Source organism: Arvicanthis niloticus, chromosome 17 (assembly GCF_011762505.2).
Source record: "Arvicanthis niloticus isolate mArvNil1 chromosome 17, mArvNil1.pat.X, whole genome shotgun sequence".
NCBI classification, from domain to species: Eukaryota; Metazoa; Chordata; class Mammalia; order Rodentia; family Muridae; genus Arvicanthis; species Arvicanthis niloticus.
Window position 1 is genome coordinate 31,831,500 of NC_047674.1, and position 14,793 is coordinate 31,846,292.

General features: G+C 46.6%; 1 protein-coding gene across 4 annotated transcripts in view; it reads left to right on the forward strand.

Annotated features, from left to right (window-relative positions):
* Uggt1 (UDP-glucose glycoprotein glucosyltransferase 1) overlaps positions 1–5,581 on the forward strand; it is a 106,843-nt gene extending 101,262 nt beyond the window's left edge. For 3 of the 4 annotated variants that reach the window (XM_076915081.1, XM_076915082.1, XM_076915083.1), the window contains one exon: positions 1,244–2,036. In XM_076915081.1, the coding sequence (XP_076771196.1) occupies positions 1,244–1,269 (26 nt within the window). In that variant the 3' untranslated portion in view covers positions 1,270–2,036. Of the gene's footprint in view, positions 1–1,243 lie in introns of all 4 variants that reach the window. The other variant, XM_034521238.2, reaches the window with a different exon arrangement.
* Positions 5,582–14,793: the final 9,212 nt, after the last annotated feature.

Here is a 14,793-nt window from a genome sequence, read left to right on the forward strand (position 1 = left end):
CATTTCCACCTACATAGTGCATCTGAGACCAGCCGACAGGAACAGTGAATAAAGGACTCTAGATTAAATAGTTCTCCTGTAAACTCATCCTAAGAAGCAGGTGCAGAGTTTGGATCTGGAGTGACTTGAGAGTCTGTTCCGGAGACTGCCAGATAGTAACTGTCATAGCTAGAAAGTTACAGTCACACACTCACCATAAAAACTCAGATTTGGAGCAGGAGAAACAGCTCAGTTTTAAAAACACTGTAATTCCAGTTCCGGGGATCTGATGCCCTCTTCTGGCCTTTGTGTGCCTAGCATGCATGTGCTTTACAGAGACATACAGGCAAAATGCCCATATACATAAAAAATGAAAGTAAATACTTTTTTAAAGAAATTAAATATATTATGAAATTATCTATAGATAAATGGACAAAGAATATCAGACTATTCAAAAGAAGAACCATATATGAGGAATAAGGAGACAGTGATCAAATTAGAGTCACCATTAATATCTGCTATATCAAAAAATATAGATGGAGTGGTAATGCCATGCATAGAGGAAGGAGACAGCACTGAGGCTGGTGAATGAGCCTCGCTGAAGCTGTCTGTGTGTCTGGAAAGCCCTTGTTTTAAAGCAGCACATCTGTTACAATGAGTCTTTAAAATTCTATACCAGTGGGCCCGAGAGATGGCTCAGCGAGACAAGTGCTTGCTTCATAACCTGAGTCCTCATTCCCACAACTCGTGTCAGAGCAAAGGAGAGACACAAAATTGTCATCCTAGCACACGTGCGCACCATGGCGCGTGCACACAGTAATGGTAAAGTACAAGCATGTTGTGCAAGAGCTGCTTCTTTCTTCAGTAACGCCTCTGTTGAGAATCATCTTAAATAACTCAAGGGAAAAGCAGTGTATACAACGAGACTGACTCTGCTGTTACGTATCACTTAGCAACCTTAAAACAGTTTAAGGATCAAAGAACAGATGCCCTGGCTCACAGAGAGAATGTGCAAGTACGGAAGCTCTCTGAGAGGTGTGTGGCTGAGAGCCAGTGCTGCCCCTGTGGAGACAGTGCAGCCCAAGCGCAAGTCAGCTCTTAGAACTAAACATGTCTCCTTCTCTTAGGTTCACTTTCAAACCTTAATACAGAACTAGTGAACGCCAAGCTTCTGTAAACCATCTGAGAGCTACAGTGCATGCCGTGGACAGTGTCACACTGTGTTTTATGACTTAAGTCTCAGGTCCTGTTGTTCTTTCCCTAGGATCTCAGAAGCATGAAGAATTATGATCTCTGGAGGAAGCTGGGAAACCCACCATTTGACAGTTTTGTACTAAATGCTGTTTTTTCTGATCTGTCAATACGACTGCTGATGAACTGATTGGGCAGGTGTACCACACCTATTGATCTGAGCATTTGATTTAGACTACTGCACCCTAGCGGGTGCTAGATCCTTGGGGCTAAAGGCTCTGTTGGATTTGTACCTCAGAGGAAGACTGATCTTCTGGGACTCTCTTCTCACCAGAAGGAGAAATGCTGGCAGCAACTGAAAGAAGCCAAGTCCTTTGGTGCCCACATCCCAGAGCACACATTGCTGTGCTGGCCCAGAAGCTGGGCAGAAAGGTCACCATGTTCTTCCTTACCTCAATTTACCTGCAGCCCTGGCTGCAGTGCAGATGCCCACCCTGTACCACGTCAGGCTGGCAGATGCTTCATCCATGCCTCAAGGTCTACGCCAACATGCTTCTCACACTCGTTCTCCCCACCCCCCTCCTAAGCACTAGGCTCATTGGTGACTTGAGCCCAACCAATAATCATGTGTCTTCAGGGTTGGCTCAGTGCAGTTGCTAAGCAACTCAGTCTTCAGGAGAACCGGGGTGGTGTGGATAAGGCTGGAAAAATGACAGGTAGCAGAAAGTTTTGGGGTGTTCAAGGGAAGACAAAAACATTGGCCATTCTCTTCAGTCCACTGTGGCTGAACTCAAAGGAAGCTTTATTCTGTTCCCAGTGAACTTTCTAGGTAATTGTTTTGTAAACAATTTTTATATTTATGAAAATGTGTGCTTTTTCTTTTTACTTTCTAAAAAGCTGTTGGTTATCAGTTTCCTGGCTGGGCACAGGCGTCCTGAGTCCCTGGTGACTGCTCTTAGCGTGCTCAGCCTCCATCTGGATGGTCATCAAACCGTCTGCCCTTTCCCTTGTGGAGTTTTCTCTCAGACCCGGGAGACTGTCTTTGGATGCTTCTTCCCCTAAACGCTCTCAGACCTTTGACCGGGAATGACTGTCTCTGGAACTGTTTCCTATGCTCTGTCTTTCCCTCATGCTTTGGCCCTGAGGGTCCCCTTTGGCTTTCAAGACTTGCCAAGGTCCAGTCCAATTCTAAGATACCTGCTGCTGTCTGAAACAGCACCCTTTATTGCTTTGTGTGTTTTCACAGCCGCAGCCCAGCGTCACCTCAGGAGCAGCCTGGGCTGAGGAGCCTTCAACTCGATGCGTTGTTAGCCTGACTGGACAGGTGTGGGTGTGTGGTGTCATCTCTGCCCAGGGCTCAGGGATCTACAGCAGAGAGTTCGTGTTGCTGGGCACTGGCCTGCCTTCCAGCTCACAGGGGCTGATCTTAAAAATAAGAAGGGAGCTGGGGTGTGGCTCAGTAGCAGACAGAGTGCTTGTCTAGCAAGCCCAAGGCCTTGCCTTCTGTCTGACACTGTGCCCCTCCCCCACACCCCCACCACCAAAAAAACCTGAATATTAGGAATGAGTACCTGTGGGTAACTAAATCCTTGCCTATCTAAGATAGGTAATCTGTGTGTTACCAAGGAAGAACGACTCGACTACAGGAGCCACGGTTGGGGATTTGAGTGGGAAGTTGTTAAGTAATAAACAGAGACAAAAAAATCAATTGGAAACTTAGAGAACCAGCATAAGCCCCTTAACTCAGTTGGCTGGAGCTCCCTGCCAAGAGTCCTGGGCAGAGCGCAAGTGTCCCCTCAAGTAAGCCTTCCAAGTCAAAGAACAAAGAGCAACACTAAAAATAACATCATCAGATTTGGTGCTCACGACATCCCCAGAAACCAGCTGGGGAAGCTGACGGGTCAGCTGGAGTTTTCTCTGGGCTGGACTTGCAGTGACCCTCTCCCACTGCAGGCGCTTTGGTAGTGAGGACAGACTGTAGCTGAGCCCTCTGGCCTTGGAAAGGTGTGTGGGAACAAATTACTTCCCAGCTGTTTCCAAGGATGTTGTATTTTGACTCTTGGACTATCAAAGTGTTTTGTCATTTGTCATAAAATGGAGGAGGGGACACACATCCCCAGACAAAGGGCCGTGGAGGATACTTTGAGATAAAACATGTTCCATAGCTAGCTTCTTAGCTCAACTAGCACATGGCATTTATTGATACAATGTATAGTACAACATGAATTTTAAAAATAAAAACTTTACCACACATATATCAAGTAATTTTTTCCCCATTTTCAAATCCAAAAGTTAGATTAAGAGCTTGCCTTTGTTCAGGCTTCATGTCCACACTGGATTAAGCTTTCAGGGCTGCTGCACCCAACTGTAAGCAGAAACCCAGTCTTCCCGGTGGTCTGGGAGCCTGGAGTGTTGAGCAGGGAGTAGTCAGTGCTCTTAATGCTGGCCCCTGTGGCCAGTTTCTTCTTTTACCGAGTCACGTGCATCCTCTGTGGAAAGGAAGGTGCAGGTCTCCTGTGGTCCTTTAGCCCCTTGTGTGTCACCACCCTGGTATAAGTCATATTCAGAGTTGATGCTGGGACCCAGCCTCCTAAAGCTGTCCGGGCCCCTCCTCTGCCAGTTCCTTCCATGCTTCCTGTGGATTAATCAGCTCTACAAATTAAGCAGCTGCCATAAATGGGTGCTGCCTTCAAGTGCCCCCGGAAGGATGTCCCTGTTAGATTCACCTGGCATCTCCACCACAGAAAAGCATACTGTGACTGAAAAGAGGGATGAATTATTCTCCAAGAAGCAGGAAGTAACTGATCACTCAGATTACTCAGGCTTCTGGAAAGTTCACTGTTATTCTTGGCCTGTGTATAAATGGTTCTTTGACCTCTTGTCATATAGGAATAGAGTGTTTCCTTTCTGAATCACTAGGGCAGTGTGACCTGTGGCATGTCAGAATCACATGTGCCAGTGTGAGCTGGCTGTTGTGTTCTGTGAACAGCATGTGACTGGCACCTAGAGCTGTCAGGGCACAGCTCTCCAGAGTCCTGGGTTTAGTCAGAAGTGTACTGGATGCACCCATGTTGAGAGTGGTGATGTGTTGGTTTCATAAGATAAATGCCATTGTTACCCTGGCAGAAGCTGCATTTCTGATTGAATGTGGTCATCTCAGGGCGTGCATGCACCGTCCTGGGCCCGTCTGGTCAGAAACATTCTTCATGGCAGGTATGTTACCTGGTTTTAGTCTGAGTCGCTGAAGGATGAACTGAGAGCCCAGTGATAAAGAAGGAAGAAAAAAACCAGGAAGCAAGTTTGACTGGCATAGTTTAGGACTGGTCGGACATGGTCACCAGCATGAAGTCAACTCCTCATGCCCCTATTCATGACTAAACTGCCTTCAAAAATTACCCTTCTTAGTTAGACCTGCATGATTCAAAGAAATGATGTACCCGAGGCATTGGGAAGGCTCTCCGTGCACTTTTTTGGGGAGACTTCATGGAGGGCTGTCTAGAGGGACGTGCTGGCAGCACAGAGCATGGCTTCAGGGCTCTGTCTTAGCGAGTTGTTGGTTCCTTGGCTTTATGTGATCTTGTGTGATGACCAGTCAGTCAGACAGCTCACCATGTTCTTGTTTAGTAAGTAGGGCAGCTGTTTTCTGTTGACATTCGTGACACCCTCTCCCCCCCCCCCCCCCCCCACCCCGTTTTCTCTGCCTTAAGGTAATGAGGACTTCTCAAATGCTGGATTGAACTTAAGCACATTAAACATTGTCACTCAGGAAGTTACTAACATTGCCAAGTGTCTGGAAGGGTTCTCATCCCTCATTCATTGCTGGTGTTTTGTGTCTCCACATAATAACAGAAAGCTCTTCTGTGTCATAGCAGCGGCGAGTTGGCCGGTCACACAGAGACTCTCCTCGTGGAGTCATTGCATGCTGACGGTCAATAGCAGCAGATGACCGTCAGCGCCAAGTGTCAGCATGCCACAGGGAAGTCCATCAGGTCAGGGATAGAAAGCAGGAGGCCTCTCCTGAGTCTCCTGGGTCCTTAGCAATGTGGAAGGTCTGTGACCGACCGTATGAGCAGGGCTTGGAGCCATGGTCTTTTCCAGCCTGTGCTTTCTGCAGCGCCTTACTTGACCTTGTTGAGTTCAAATGGGTACCATTCCCTTAGCCAGATGCAAACTGCACTAACCTAAGGATGGCACTTTGGAACAAGAGACTACCAAACACTCTGTTTTCCTACCGGAAAAGGGAAAGTGGTGACAGAGCTTAAGGGTTTTAAAGAAACTGTGTCCTACGTCCATTCAAACCAACACTTCACTTGGCAACGTTGGTTATCGTTTATGGATGTCTTAGTCCAACGTGGGTTTCATCATGAGAGTAAGCTCTGTCCAACACAATAAAATTCCTCCTCTCTTGTTACAGCTGTCTGCTTGATCATTCTCTCTCTCTCTCTCTCTCTCTCTCTCTCTCTCTCTCTCTCTCTCTCTCTCTCTCTCTCTCTCTCTGTGTGTGTCTGAAAGTCAGATTGATTAACCCTTAACCCCTCTCCTCAGAAGTCACGAAGCCTGAGAGGTTGGAGGGTCCCAGGGTCTGGCCACAACTAGTCCTGTAGATCTTGGGCCAACAGCCAGACCCCCAACTCTGGGACTTGCCCCCAGCAGAGCCTGGGCGACAAGCACAGTGCCAACCATGAGAGGCAGCAGCAGCATGAAACCTCAAAGCATGCTGCATAACCCCTCACTGAGTTCCTCATGAGGTATGTGGGTTCTGCACGGCCCACTTCTTTGAGCTGCTCTAGGGTGGGAGTGGAGCTGACACTGTGGCCACTCCAGGGTCAGTGCACACTTTAGACTGATGTTTCCAGTGTCCTTGCTAAGGTGGCAGTCAAGGCCTGGTGCCTGTGGGAGGAGGAGTTTAGTGGGCAGGTGAAGCTTCTGCAGGGGAATGAAACTTAAATACAACCTGGCGAAGAAGAGGGAGTTCTGTGTTGGGCTTTGTTTGGTTTTCTTTAGAGGGGACTGTGTGTGTGTGTGTGTGTGTGTGTGTGTGTGTGTGTGTGTGTGCGCGCGCGCGCGCGTGCGTGTGTGTACACATGCACACGTATGCACATGTGTGTACACGTGTATGAGTGTGAGAGTGTGCCAAAGGATACCATTACCTGCTGTTCAGGAGTCATCTCCTCTGTTTGAGACAAGTTTTTCTATGATAGAACCCACCAAAGAAGCTAATGAGCAATCCCCAGGGATCTCCCATCTCTGCCTCTTAGATTTCACGTGTTAATTCCTTATTGCTCATGATGTTTCCTGCATTTATATCTTTATTCTCAAGTCTTAATTTCTAAATGTATGAGTACTCAAGGTTCACAGTGTGAAAGCTTGAAATATAAATATATTGGTTTTATCACAGTGAGTATATGATACCTGTCGCCTGTCACCTTAGGTGTCAGAGATGGTTTTTTAGCTGCAAGATTATCCAGGTGGTATCCTCCATTACCCCATCTCACTTTCAGCTCAGAGCTCTCAAATCTTTTTTATCCTAGGCTCCTTTTGCCTGAGGAATTTTTATGTGTCCCTGAGTATAGAAAATAGGTACACACACCAGACATTTATTGATAATAAATCATTGACGTATTTTAAAACATTGTCTGGTATAAATATAATTTTATCATTTGTATTAGTTACCATTATATTGCTGTGGTAAAACACCATGACCGAGGCAGCTTATAAAAGGAAGGGTTTGTTTGCCCTTATGGTTCCAAAGGGATCAGAGCCTGTCATGGGAGGGAAGCATGGCAGCAAGCAGCAGGCTGGAGCAGAAGCGGAGGGCTCATATCTTGAACTGCAGACAGGAAACAGAGAAAACTAGGACTGGGACTTCAACATAACCACGTACCCTACAACTCCCTAAGCAGTGTCTCCAACTGCAGATAAAGTAATCAAATGTACCAGATTGTGGGGGACATCTCATTCCAACCTCCACATTCTATTCCCTGCCCGCTCCCCATAGTCTTGTGACCACATCAGAATGCAAAGTGCATGAAGTTCAACATCAAAAGTCCCTTCGAGACTCAAGGCAATGTGTAACTCCCTATAAAATCGAAAAGCAGATAACAGACTTCTACCATAAAGGGTACAGAACATACATCACTGTTCTGAAAGGAAGCACAGAGAAAATACTGAACCAGAAAGTAAGACTGAAGCCCAGCAGGGCAAACTCGGTTCTCTAGTTCCGTGTTCTATGTCAAAGGGCTTAGGTGACTGTCCCTCCAGTCTTGCTGGCTGCCACATACCTACATCTAGCGGGCTGGCTTCACTTCGAGTGTGCAGCTTTTTTGGGGGGCAGATACTTCACAGCTCTGGCATCTTCCAATATCCTGTCTAAACCACCCATTTAAGACAAAAAGCAAAGTTGTGTACTAATAAAGCACACGTGCTAGTTTATCCGTTCATCTAGCTAAATGTTAGCTAAATATTTGATGCTATGGGACGAAGGTCATTGTCAGTATTCACTTTGAATAATGCATAATATAAATGGTATTATGGTGTTAGAGCCACTTTAGAAACTGCTGGAAATTCTGTTCTAATTCTCTCTGTGTCTCTCTGTGTATGTCTCTGTCTCTGTCTCCGTCTCCCTCTCTCTCTCTCTCTCTCTCTCTCTCTCTCTCTCTCTCTCTCTCTCTCTCTCTCTCTCTCTCTCTCTGTGTGTGTGTGTGTGTGTCTGACTCTCAGTACACAATGTGGAAATCAGTGGGTAACCAGTTGACGGACCTCACCTTCCACTTTAAGATTGAGTCTCATTCTCCACTGCATTTGCCAGGCTAGCTAGCTTGGGAGCTGCTGGAGTTTCTCCTGTCTCCACCTCCCATTTCCCTGTAAATGCTGGGTAGCAGATGCTCTTTGACATCTCCCTTTTCTGTAACATGGCTTATAGAGATCTCAACGTAGGTTGTCCATCTTGTGCAGGAAGCACTTCAGCCATTGAACCAGTTCCCAAACCCCATCATTTAATGATTTTTTTTTTTTTAAGATGGAGCTTGAACAGCAGTTTTTAAAATATTTTTAAGCTTGTGTATGTGTGTGCGTTTGAGCCTGTGTGACTTTATGTGTGTCATGTGTGTGCAGGTATGACCAGAGGAGGGTAGAGGGTGCCAGATCCCCTGTATTGCAGTTATAAGTAGTTGCAAGCTACCTGCTGTGGGTGCTGGGTCCTCTGCAAGAGGAGGCACTGTTTTAATCACAGAGTCATTTCTCCAACCCAAGCAGTAATTCAAAACAAACAAACAAAAACCAATGTATATAACACAGTACAATACAAAGATGAATTGATATGTGCTGGAAAATAGGGGTGGGAAGGTATTGAAAGTGTGCATTTTCTGTACTTAAATCATTAAGTTTCCCAGGCAGTGTTCCTTGGCTCTGTTCAGTGTGACCAGTGCACGGTTCAGTTGTGTATAGTACTAAGACTGCAGTGAGCAGAGGCCATGTCACCAGAGACATCCTGAATTCATCACACTGGTTTGAGACTGCCTTATAGAAGTTAGTTTTCCTCTCAGAATTTGAACTCATGTCATTAGGCCTAATGACAGCCCTGTGATAGCTTTTCTTTTTAACACCTATTTGATTCAAACAGGAGGCTCTGACTAGAGGTCTGTCCTCTGGGGTACCCTGGTAAGGTCAAATTAATTCCTCAACCACTTCTCCGGCTTACACTTCAGACCACCAACCATGTCACTCTTGAGCCTTGTCTGGACACATAATGGCAGCTAATGTCCTGTGTTTGCTGAAATCACTCAAATGATACCAGGTTAAACCTGCTCACCCTGCCTCACCTCCTCCCTCCCGTGAGCCTCAGTGGAGGGGTCACTCTTGTTTACTGCTGCCTAGTCAGCTGTTCCTCCCAGAACTAATACAAAACTAGAGTCTCTCTGTCTCTGTGTCTCCCCATCCCACCCCAGATTCTTTATGTTGTCAGGATGGCCTTAAAATCGTAATCTTGTTCTCTTACTCCTCCAGTGCAGGAACCCAGGGCTCCAGACAACTAAGCAAGCTCTCCAACTTTAGTTCTCCCCAGTACCCACTCCCTTGATGTGTGTCTTTTCTTGACTACCCATCCACACTATTTCTGGTTTTGCTTTTTCTGGGGTTCCCTCCCCCCCAGTGCTGGCGCTCGAACCCAGAACCTCTGCCATGCCAAGTACATACTCTGCCACTACCCTGTGCTCCCAGCACACTGTCTTTTTAGAAACATATAAAGAAGGTCATAGTCACACTCTAATACTTTTCTGTAACAAAATGACAAAAGCAGCTTAACTTTAGGCTTTTCTTTGGCTCCCAATTGTGCTTCCCAGTAAGGAGGTTGCAAAAACAGGAGCTTGCGGCAGCTAGTCACATTGTACTTTGATTGGTAGATCGCATCATACTGAGGGCCTCTTTCCATAATGCATCTTACTCCAATCATATTTATGGGCAATTACACATAGGCAGAAGATGGTGAAGAGGGGAGTCTACCTCAAAGTTCTCTTGAAGGATACGAAGTGCCTTGGTGTCCGAGTGCTTCTCTTCTTCCTACTGGATACATTGGGAGAAAAGTTAAGTAGAAATGGTCTAATGTAATTGTCATTAGGAGTGAGAAATCTGTACTATTCAGAGAGTACATACAGTCCTTTGAGGGGGCGATGTTCAAGAAGGTTCGGAAGAAGCCAGGTGCACCGTTTGGAGAGGGACGAGTTTCACACAGTCAATGCAGAAGGCACTAGGCAACTGCATTGTCAGAAGGAGAGTGGGTCTAAGTCAGTCCGAGTGAAGCTCAGGTTACTTAGTCAGTCTCTATGTGGCCTCACAGTGGGCCTCTTGCCTCAGTTTCCTTAGCAGCCAGGTCTTCAGGATACGTCCTGGGTGCCTGGCAACATAAGATTCTTTTCCAGTGAATCAAAGAAAAGAAATCAAAAGGGAAATTTGGAAATACTTTGAGATATTTAAAGTGAAACCACGGCAAGTAAAACTCTTGAGATGTAACTGGGAAATGTCTAGCTATAAATGGCCATGTTATAAACCAAGAGGGCTGTGGGCATCAGTGGCAGAGCATGAGTCTCCGGGGTCAGTCCTCAGCAGGAAGAGTCTCGGGTTCACTACCAACTGAATGTCTTAATGAAATTCGAGAGTACACTAATTATTAAATGCAAAAAGGGAGGATGGGGAGAGGTGAGAGGAAGGAGCATATTCAAATAATCAAAGGTCGAAATGGAGATATTACTACCTATTTTTTAAAGAGCTATTTTTTTTTATTTCTGTGTCTGTGTACATACATGGTACTGTGGATGTATGCAGTACCCATGAAAGCCAGAAGAGGGCATCAGATCCCCTGAAGCCATAGCTACAGGAAGTAGCTCAGCTGCTGCCCAGGGTTGGTGCTGGGAACTGAACTCTAGTCTGGTGGAAGTGCGGCAAGTGTTCTTCACCGAGCCAGCTCTTCAGCCCCTACTACCTGCTTTTGAAAGAAATTTGACAGTGACAGGACAAATGCCTGGAAACATGAAAACTGTCAAAACTGACAAAAAGAGACACAAGTAAAATCAGGCAGGGACCTAGAACACAGGAAAGGAAGTGTGGGGTTGGGGGCTGGGGGCAACTGTTCAAGATGGTTCTCCCCTTCCACCGTGAGATCAGGGGTCAGTCAGCTTTTCAGGTTTGCCCAGGAAGCTCTTCTACCTGCAAAGGATCTGCTGGCCCTCCTTCCAGGCATCCACCATTGCCCCCAACTAGTTTTAATACAGACAATTACAAAAATAATAAACTAGGGGTCTGGAGAGATAGCTCAGTGGTTTAGAGTGCTGGCTACCCTCTCAGAGGACTAGGGTTCAAATCCCAACACCCACGTGGTGGCTCACCACTGTCTGAAACTTTGGTTCTGGAGGATCAAACACCCTCTCTAGCATTCATGGACACTGCACACAGTAGTACACAGGCATACATGCAATCAAAATATTCATAACATGAGATTAAAAAATTTAAAATAAATTTAAAATTTAAGTGACATTTATGAGGGGTAGTGCGTGTCCTCGCCGTTCATCACCACATGCATGTAAAGGTCAGAGAACAACTTGCCAAAGCTGGTTCTTTCACTCCTTTATGTGGGTCTCAGGAATTGAACTCAGGGTTGTCAGGCCTGGCAACAAGTACTGGTTGAGCCTTGTCACAAACTCATACAGATGAACAGACCAATAAGCTTCCTTTCCTCTTGAGTTTTGTGTGAGGATATCTTTCCCCCAGTATCTCCTTACCCTACACATACCTCACTGAGTCCTAAAGTATCTCTCCAAGGTCTCTCCTATGGTCTGCTCCTCCTACTGGTGCTTAGAGATATTTCCACCCTTTACATATCCCCATCCCACTGTCTCAGTGCATCTCTACGGACCATGGACCATGGGGCCAGGGCACATCTGCAGCCAGGTGTGGTCCTACCCAGCATCCCGTTCTGCCTGGTCGCCTTGGAGTCTGCCTGGCCTGTTCCTCACTTGAGGTTGGGCTCTGCCCTCTGGGTTTTATTGCTGATTACAGATTATCCTGGCAGCCAGGTAGGCCTGGAAGGTACCTCTTTCCCTCCCAGCCTCAGGTCCTCTACAATCTTCCACCTTGCCGACTGCTACCGCTATGGGTCCATTTGGCTCCACTCCGCTTGGAGGTGTTCTTGTTCAGAAATCCTTCGTGTCAGGCATCTTAGTTCTCTTTCGGCTATGCCCAAGGCTTTCTCCTTAATACAACAATGTTATTAGTTTATCAATGTTCACTAAATACAGTGGACCAAACTACTTAACATATGAGCAGGGTCACTCCCTGGGTTCTAAAGCCTAACATTTTCTGAGATACTGAATAGCTCTGATAGTGAGACTGTGGTACCTGGCTCCCATTCCTAGTGGGACTGGCCTGCCCCCAGCACATAGAAAAAGCAACAATTGTTTTCAGGACTCGGTGCATACCCAGGGGCTAGGCAGTCCCTGTTGGAGAAGCAGGAACCACACAGGCAGACAGCTGTGGTGCTCCTCTCTGCTAGGAAGGAAATTCACCTGAGATTTTTATTTAGACTTAAGCAGAGCTAAGGAGCCCTGAAGTTTAGCTGAGCCAGTGGAGGTGACAGAGGCAAGTGACTGTTTTGAGGGGATTGCACTGAGCTGTGCCGAATGCCCAGAGCACTCAGGGTTCTAGAAACTAACAATTGCCTTAGCATAAGTCTTGCCTTGTCTGGATGTGGATGCTCGGGCAAGTGGCCTGTTAAAATTTCCGGTGCATCTGTCCTTAGGCCAGCAGCCCAAGCAGGGCAGCTGCTTACGTATAAAGACCAAGGAGGCAAGTGGAAGCTAGTTGGCTCTACCTTCAACTATCAGATTGGTGAGAGAATGGGCTCCAAGAAACTGACATTTCTCCAGTTACCTCCTACTGGGAGAAGAAAAAAGGCTGAAGCCCTTGGCCATCCAGAAGAGTTACAATTTTGCAACACTTTGCAACAGAGGCTGCTTCAGAGACGATGATAAGGGATTGGGTAGACCAGGACTACTGTATCTTGCCCATACCGCTTTCTCTCTACTTAACCCTAAGTTTTGTGTCTGGACCACACACACGGACATGGGAGTACTGTAACTGAGTCTCTTTGTTCCTCTTCCAATGCACAAATTGAATAACTCCATTTTCTGTCTTTTAATCCTTCAGTATTCTTGTTCGTTTAATTGACTCCCTGAGAACAGATGGCCAGACCTGACATATGAGGGTCTGCCAGGGTCTGAGCTCTGATCTTGATTCACCCCTGTACCAAACTGATAACCAAGGATAGCTCATTATCAAAGTCCGGGTGAGTGTGCCATGGAATATTATGCAGCCATGCATGGAAAGGCCAGGAGGAATTGTGATCGGAGGGTCCCATAGAGTTTTCTACAAGGCGCCACCAAATGAGGAAATCAAAAAGTAGAAGGCTGTGGCACAAGGTCCTACTTTATAACTCAGATTCACTAAAACCCTCTACATGTGCATACATGCACTGATATACACATGTACGCTTTATTATTACATGTGAGTGCAGAAGAAATCGTAGGCAGTAGGTAGTCCAGGAATTAGGTTATTATTAGGATATGTGTGAGAGCAGAGGTGTTAAGCTGCCCATAACGTGCAGGCCTGTAATCCCACTATAGAGAAGCTGAGGCAGGAGGATGGAAAGCTCAAAGCTTTGGAGTCACCCTGAGTTATAGGGCCATGGAGAACAAACCAGTAAATAGGGGATAAAGAGGAAGTCTGGAATCAAGCAAAAAGGACATTGGCTGGGGTTAAGCTCAGGGAAGAAGCGTGGGTTTGTCAGTATAAAGTACCATGTCTGATACCTCCGACATAGGCACACATGTGTGTAAATACACATGTGAGCAAACACACGTGTACACACATAGATGCAGCTACCCATGGAAACAAGCAGACACATAAATATGCACATGTGCACACATGCAAGTGCATGCATGCATATACACATGAACTGTGGCATAAAACAGCTATGGTCATACTGGGTCAAATTCTTGGAACAGACTCAGCTGGGCAGGCTGCTCTTGAATTTTAAATAGCAGCCGGGGCTATCATCATCAGAAATTAGTCTGGCCTAGGCTGGCATGGTCTATTCTAGAGGCACATTCATGACTAGCAGTGCAGAACCACTTTGCCTCATCTCTGCAACTTCGTGATCTCCGTGGCAAGGGCTGAAGTGGCCTCAGATGCATTGCCATAGCAAGCAGGCAGCTGTGAGTCACAGTGAATGTGGGAGGAAGTGTCCAATGAACCACAGTTTACAAGCTGCTGTTATCTTGTATGCCATAGGTGACACTTTGGCTTACAAGCACCGGTTGAGCAACACAGGGAGTGGAGCCCTGGAGGGTCATGGTTGAAAAGGTAAGCTCTGCTGTAACAGAACCTCCCTGGCTACTAAGCTTGAGACCATTGGAGGGGTCTAGAGAGAAGCTAGAAATCCAGGAGACAGAGTCACTCCAGCTGTGGTGGCACCGTTCCTCTGGCCGGGATCCTTCATTGAGTGAAAAGGAAGCAGTGAGCTGAGCCCCAGCGCTCCTCATGCTCTGCTTCCTGATGGCTAAGTGACGTGCTGCCTAACTTCCTGGTACCGTGTTCTCCCCATCATTATGGACAGTATCCTCAAACTGTGGGCTAAAATAAACCTCTCCTTCCTTAAGTTGCTTTTGCTATGCATTTTGTTAAGGCAATGGGAACAGTAACTAACATGGTAGGGGGAGGAGGGGAGTTTGGCCAAGAGGTTCCAGGAGTGAGCTGAGCTGATGGAGCTCTAGAAAGATGGGGCAGCTGTGGCTGGAACTGGAATGTTAGAACAATTGTAACAATTGTAGTCAGGAGGGAAGCCAGTGTATACAGGCAGAGGCAGACGCACCAAGGCTATGCTTATACAGAGGGGTCAGGGAGTATCCACTCTGTGGTTTCCTGGAGCTCAGTGTTGGAAGGGTCCCCAATTAGACAAGCCACAGCTGGCCAATTCCTGACCCTGGGCCACAGCTCATTAGAAGCAACATATAAATGCATAAATGAAAAGGAAGCTAAGGAGTTTGCAGCTCAAGCTGGTGATTCATTTCCTGTAAC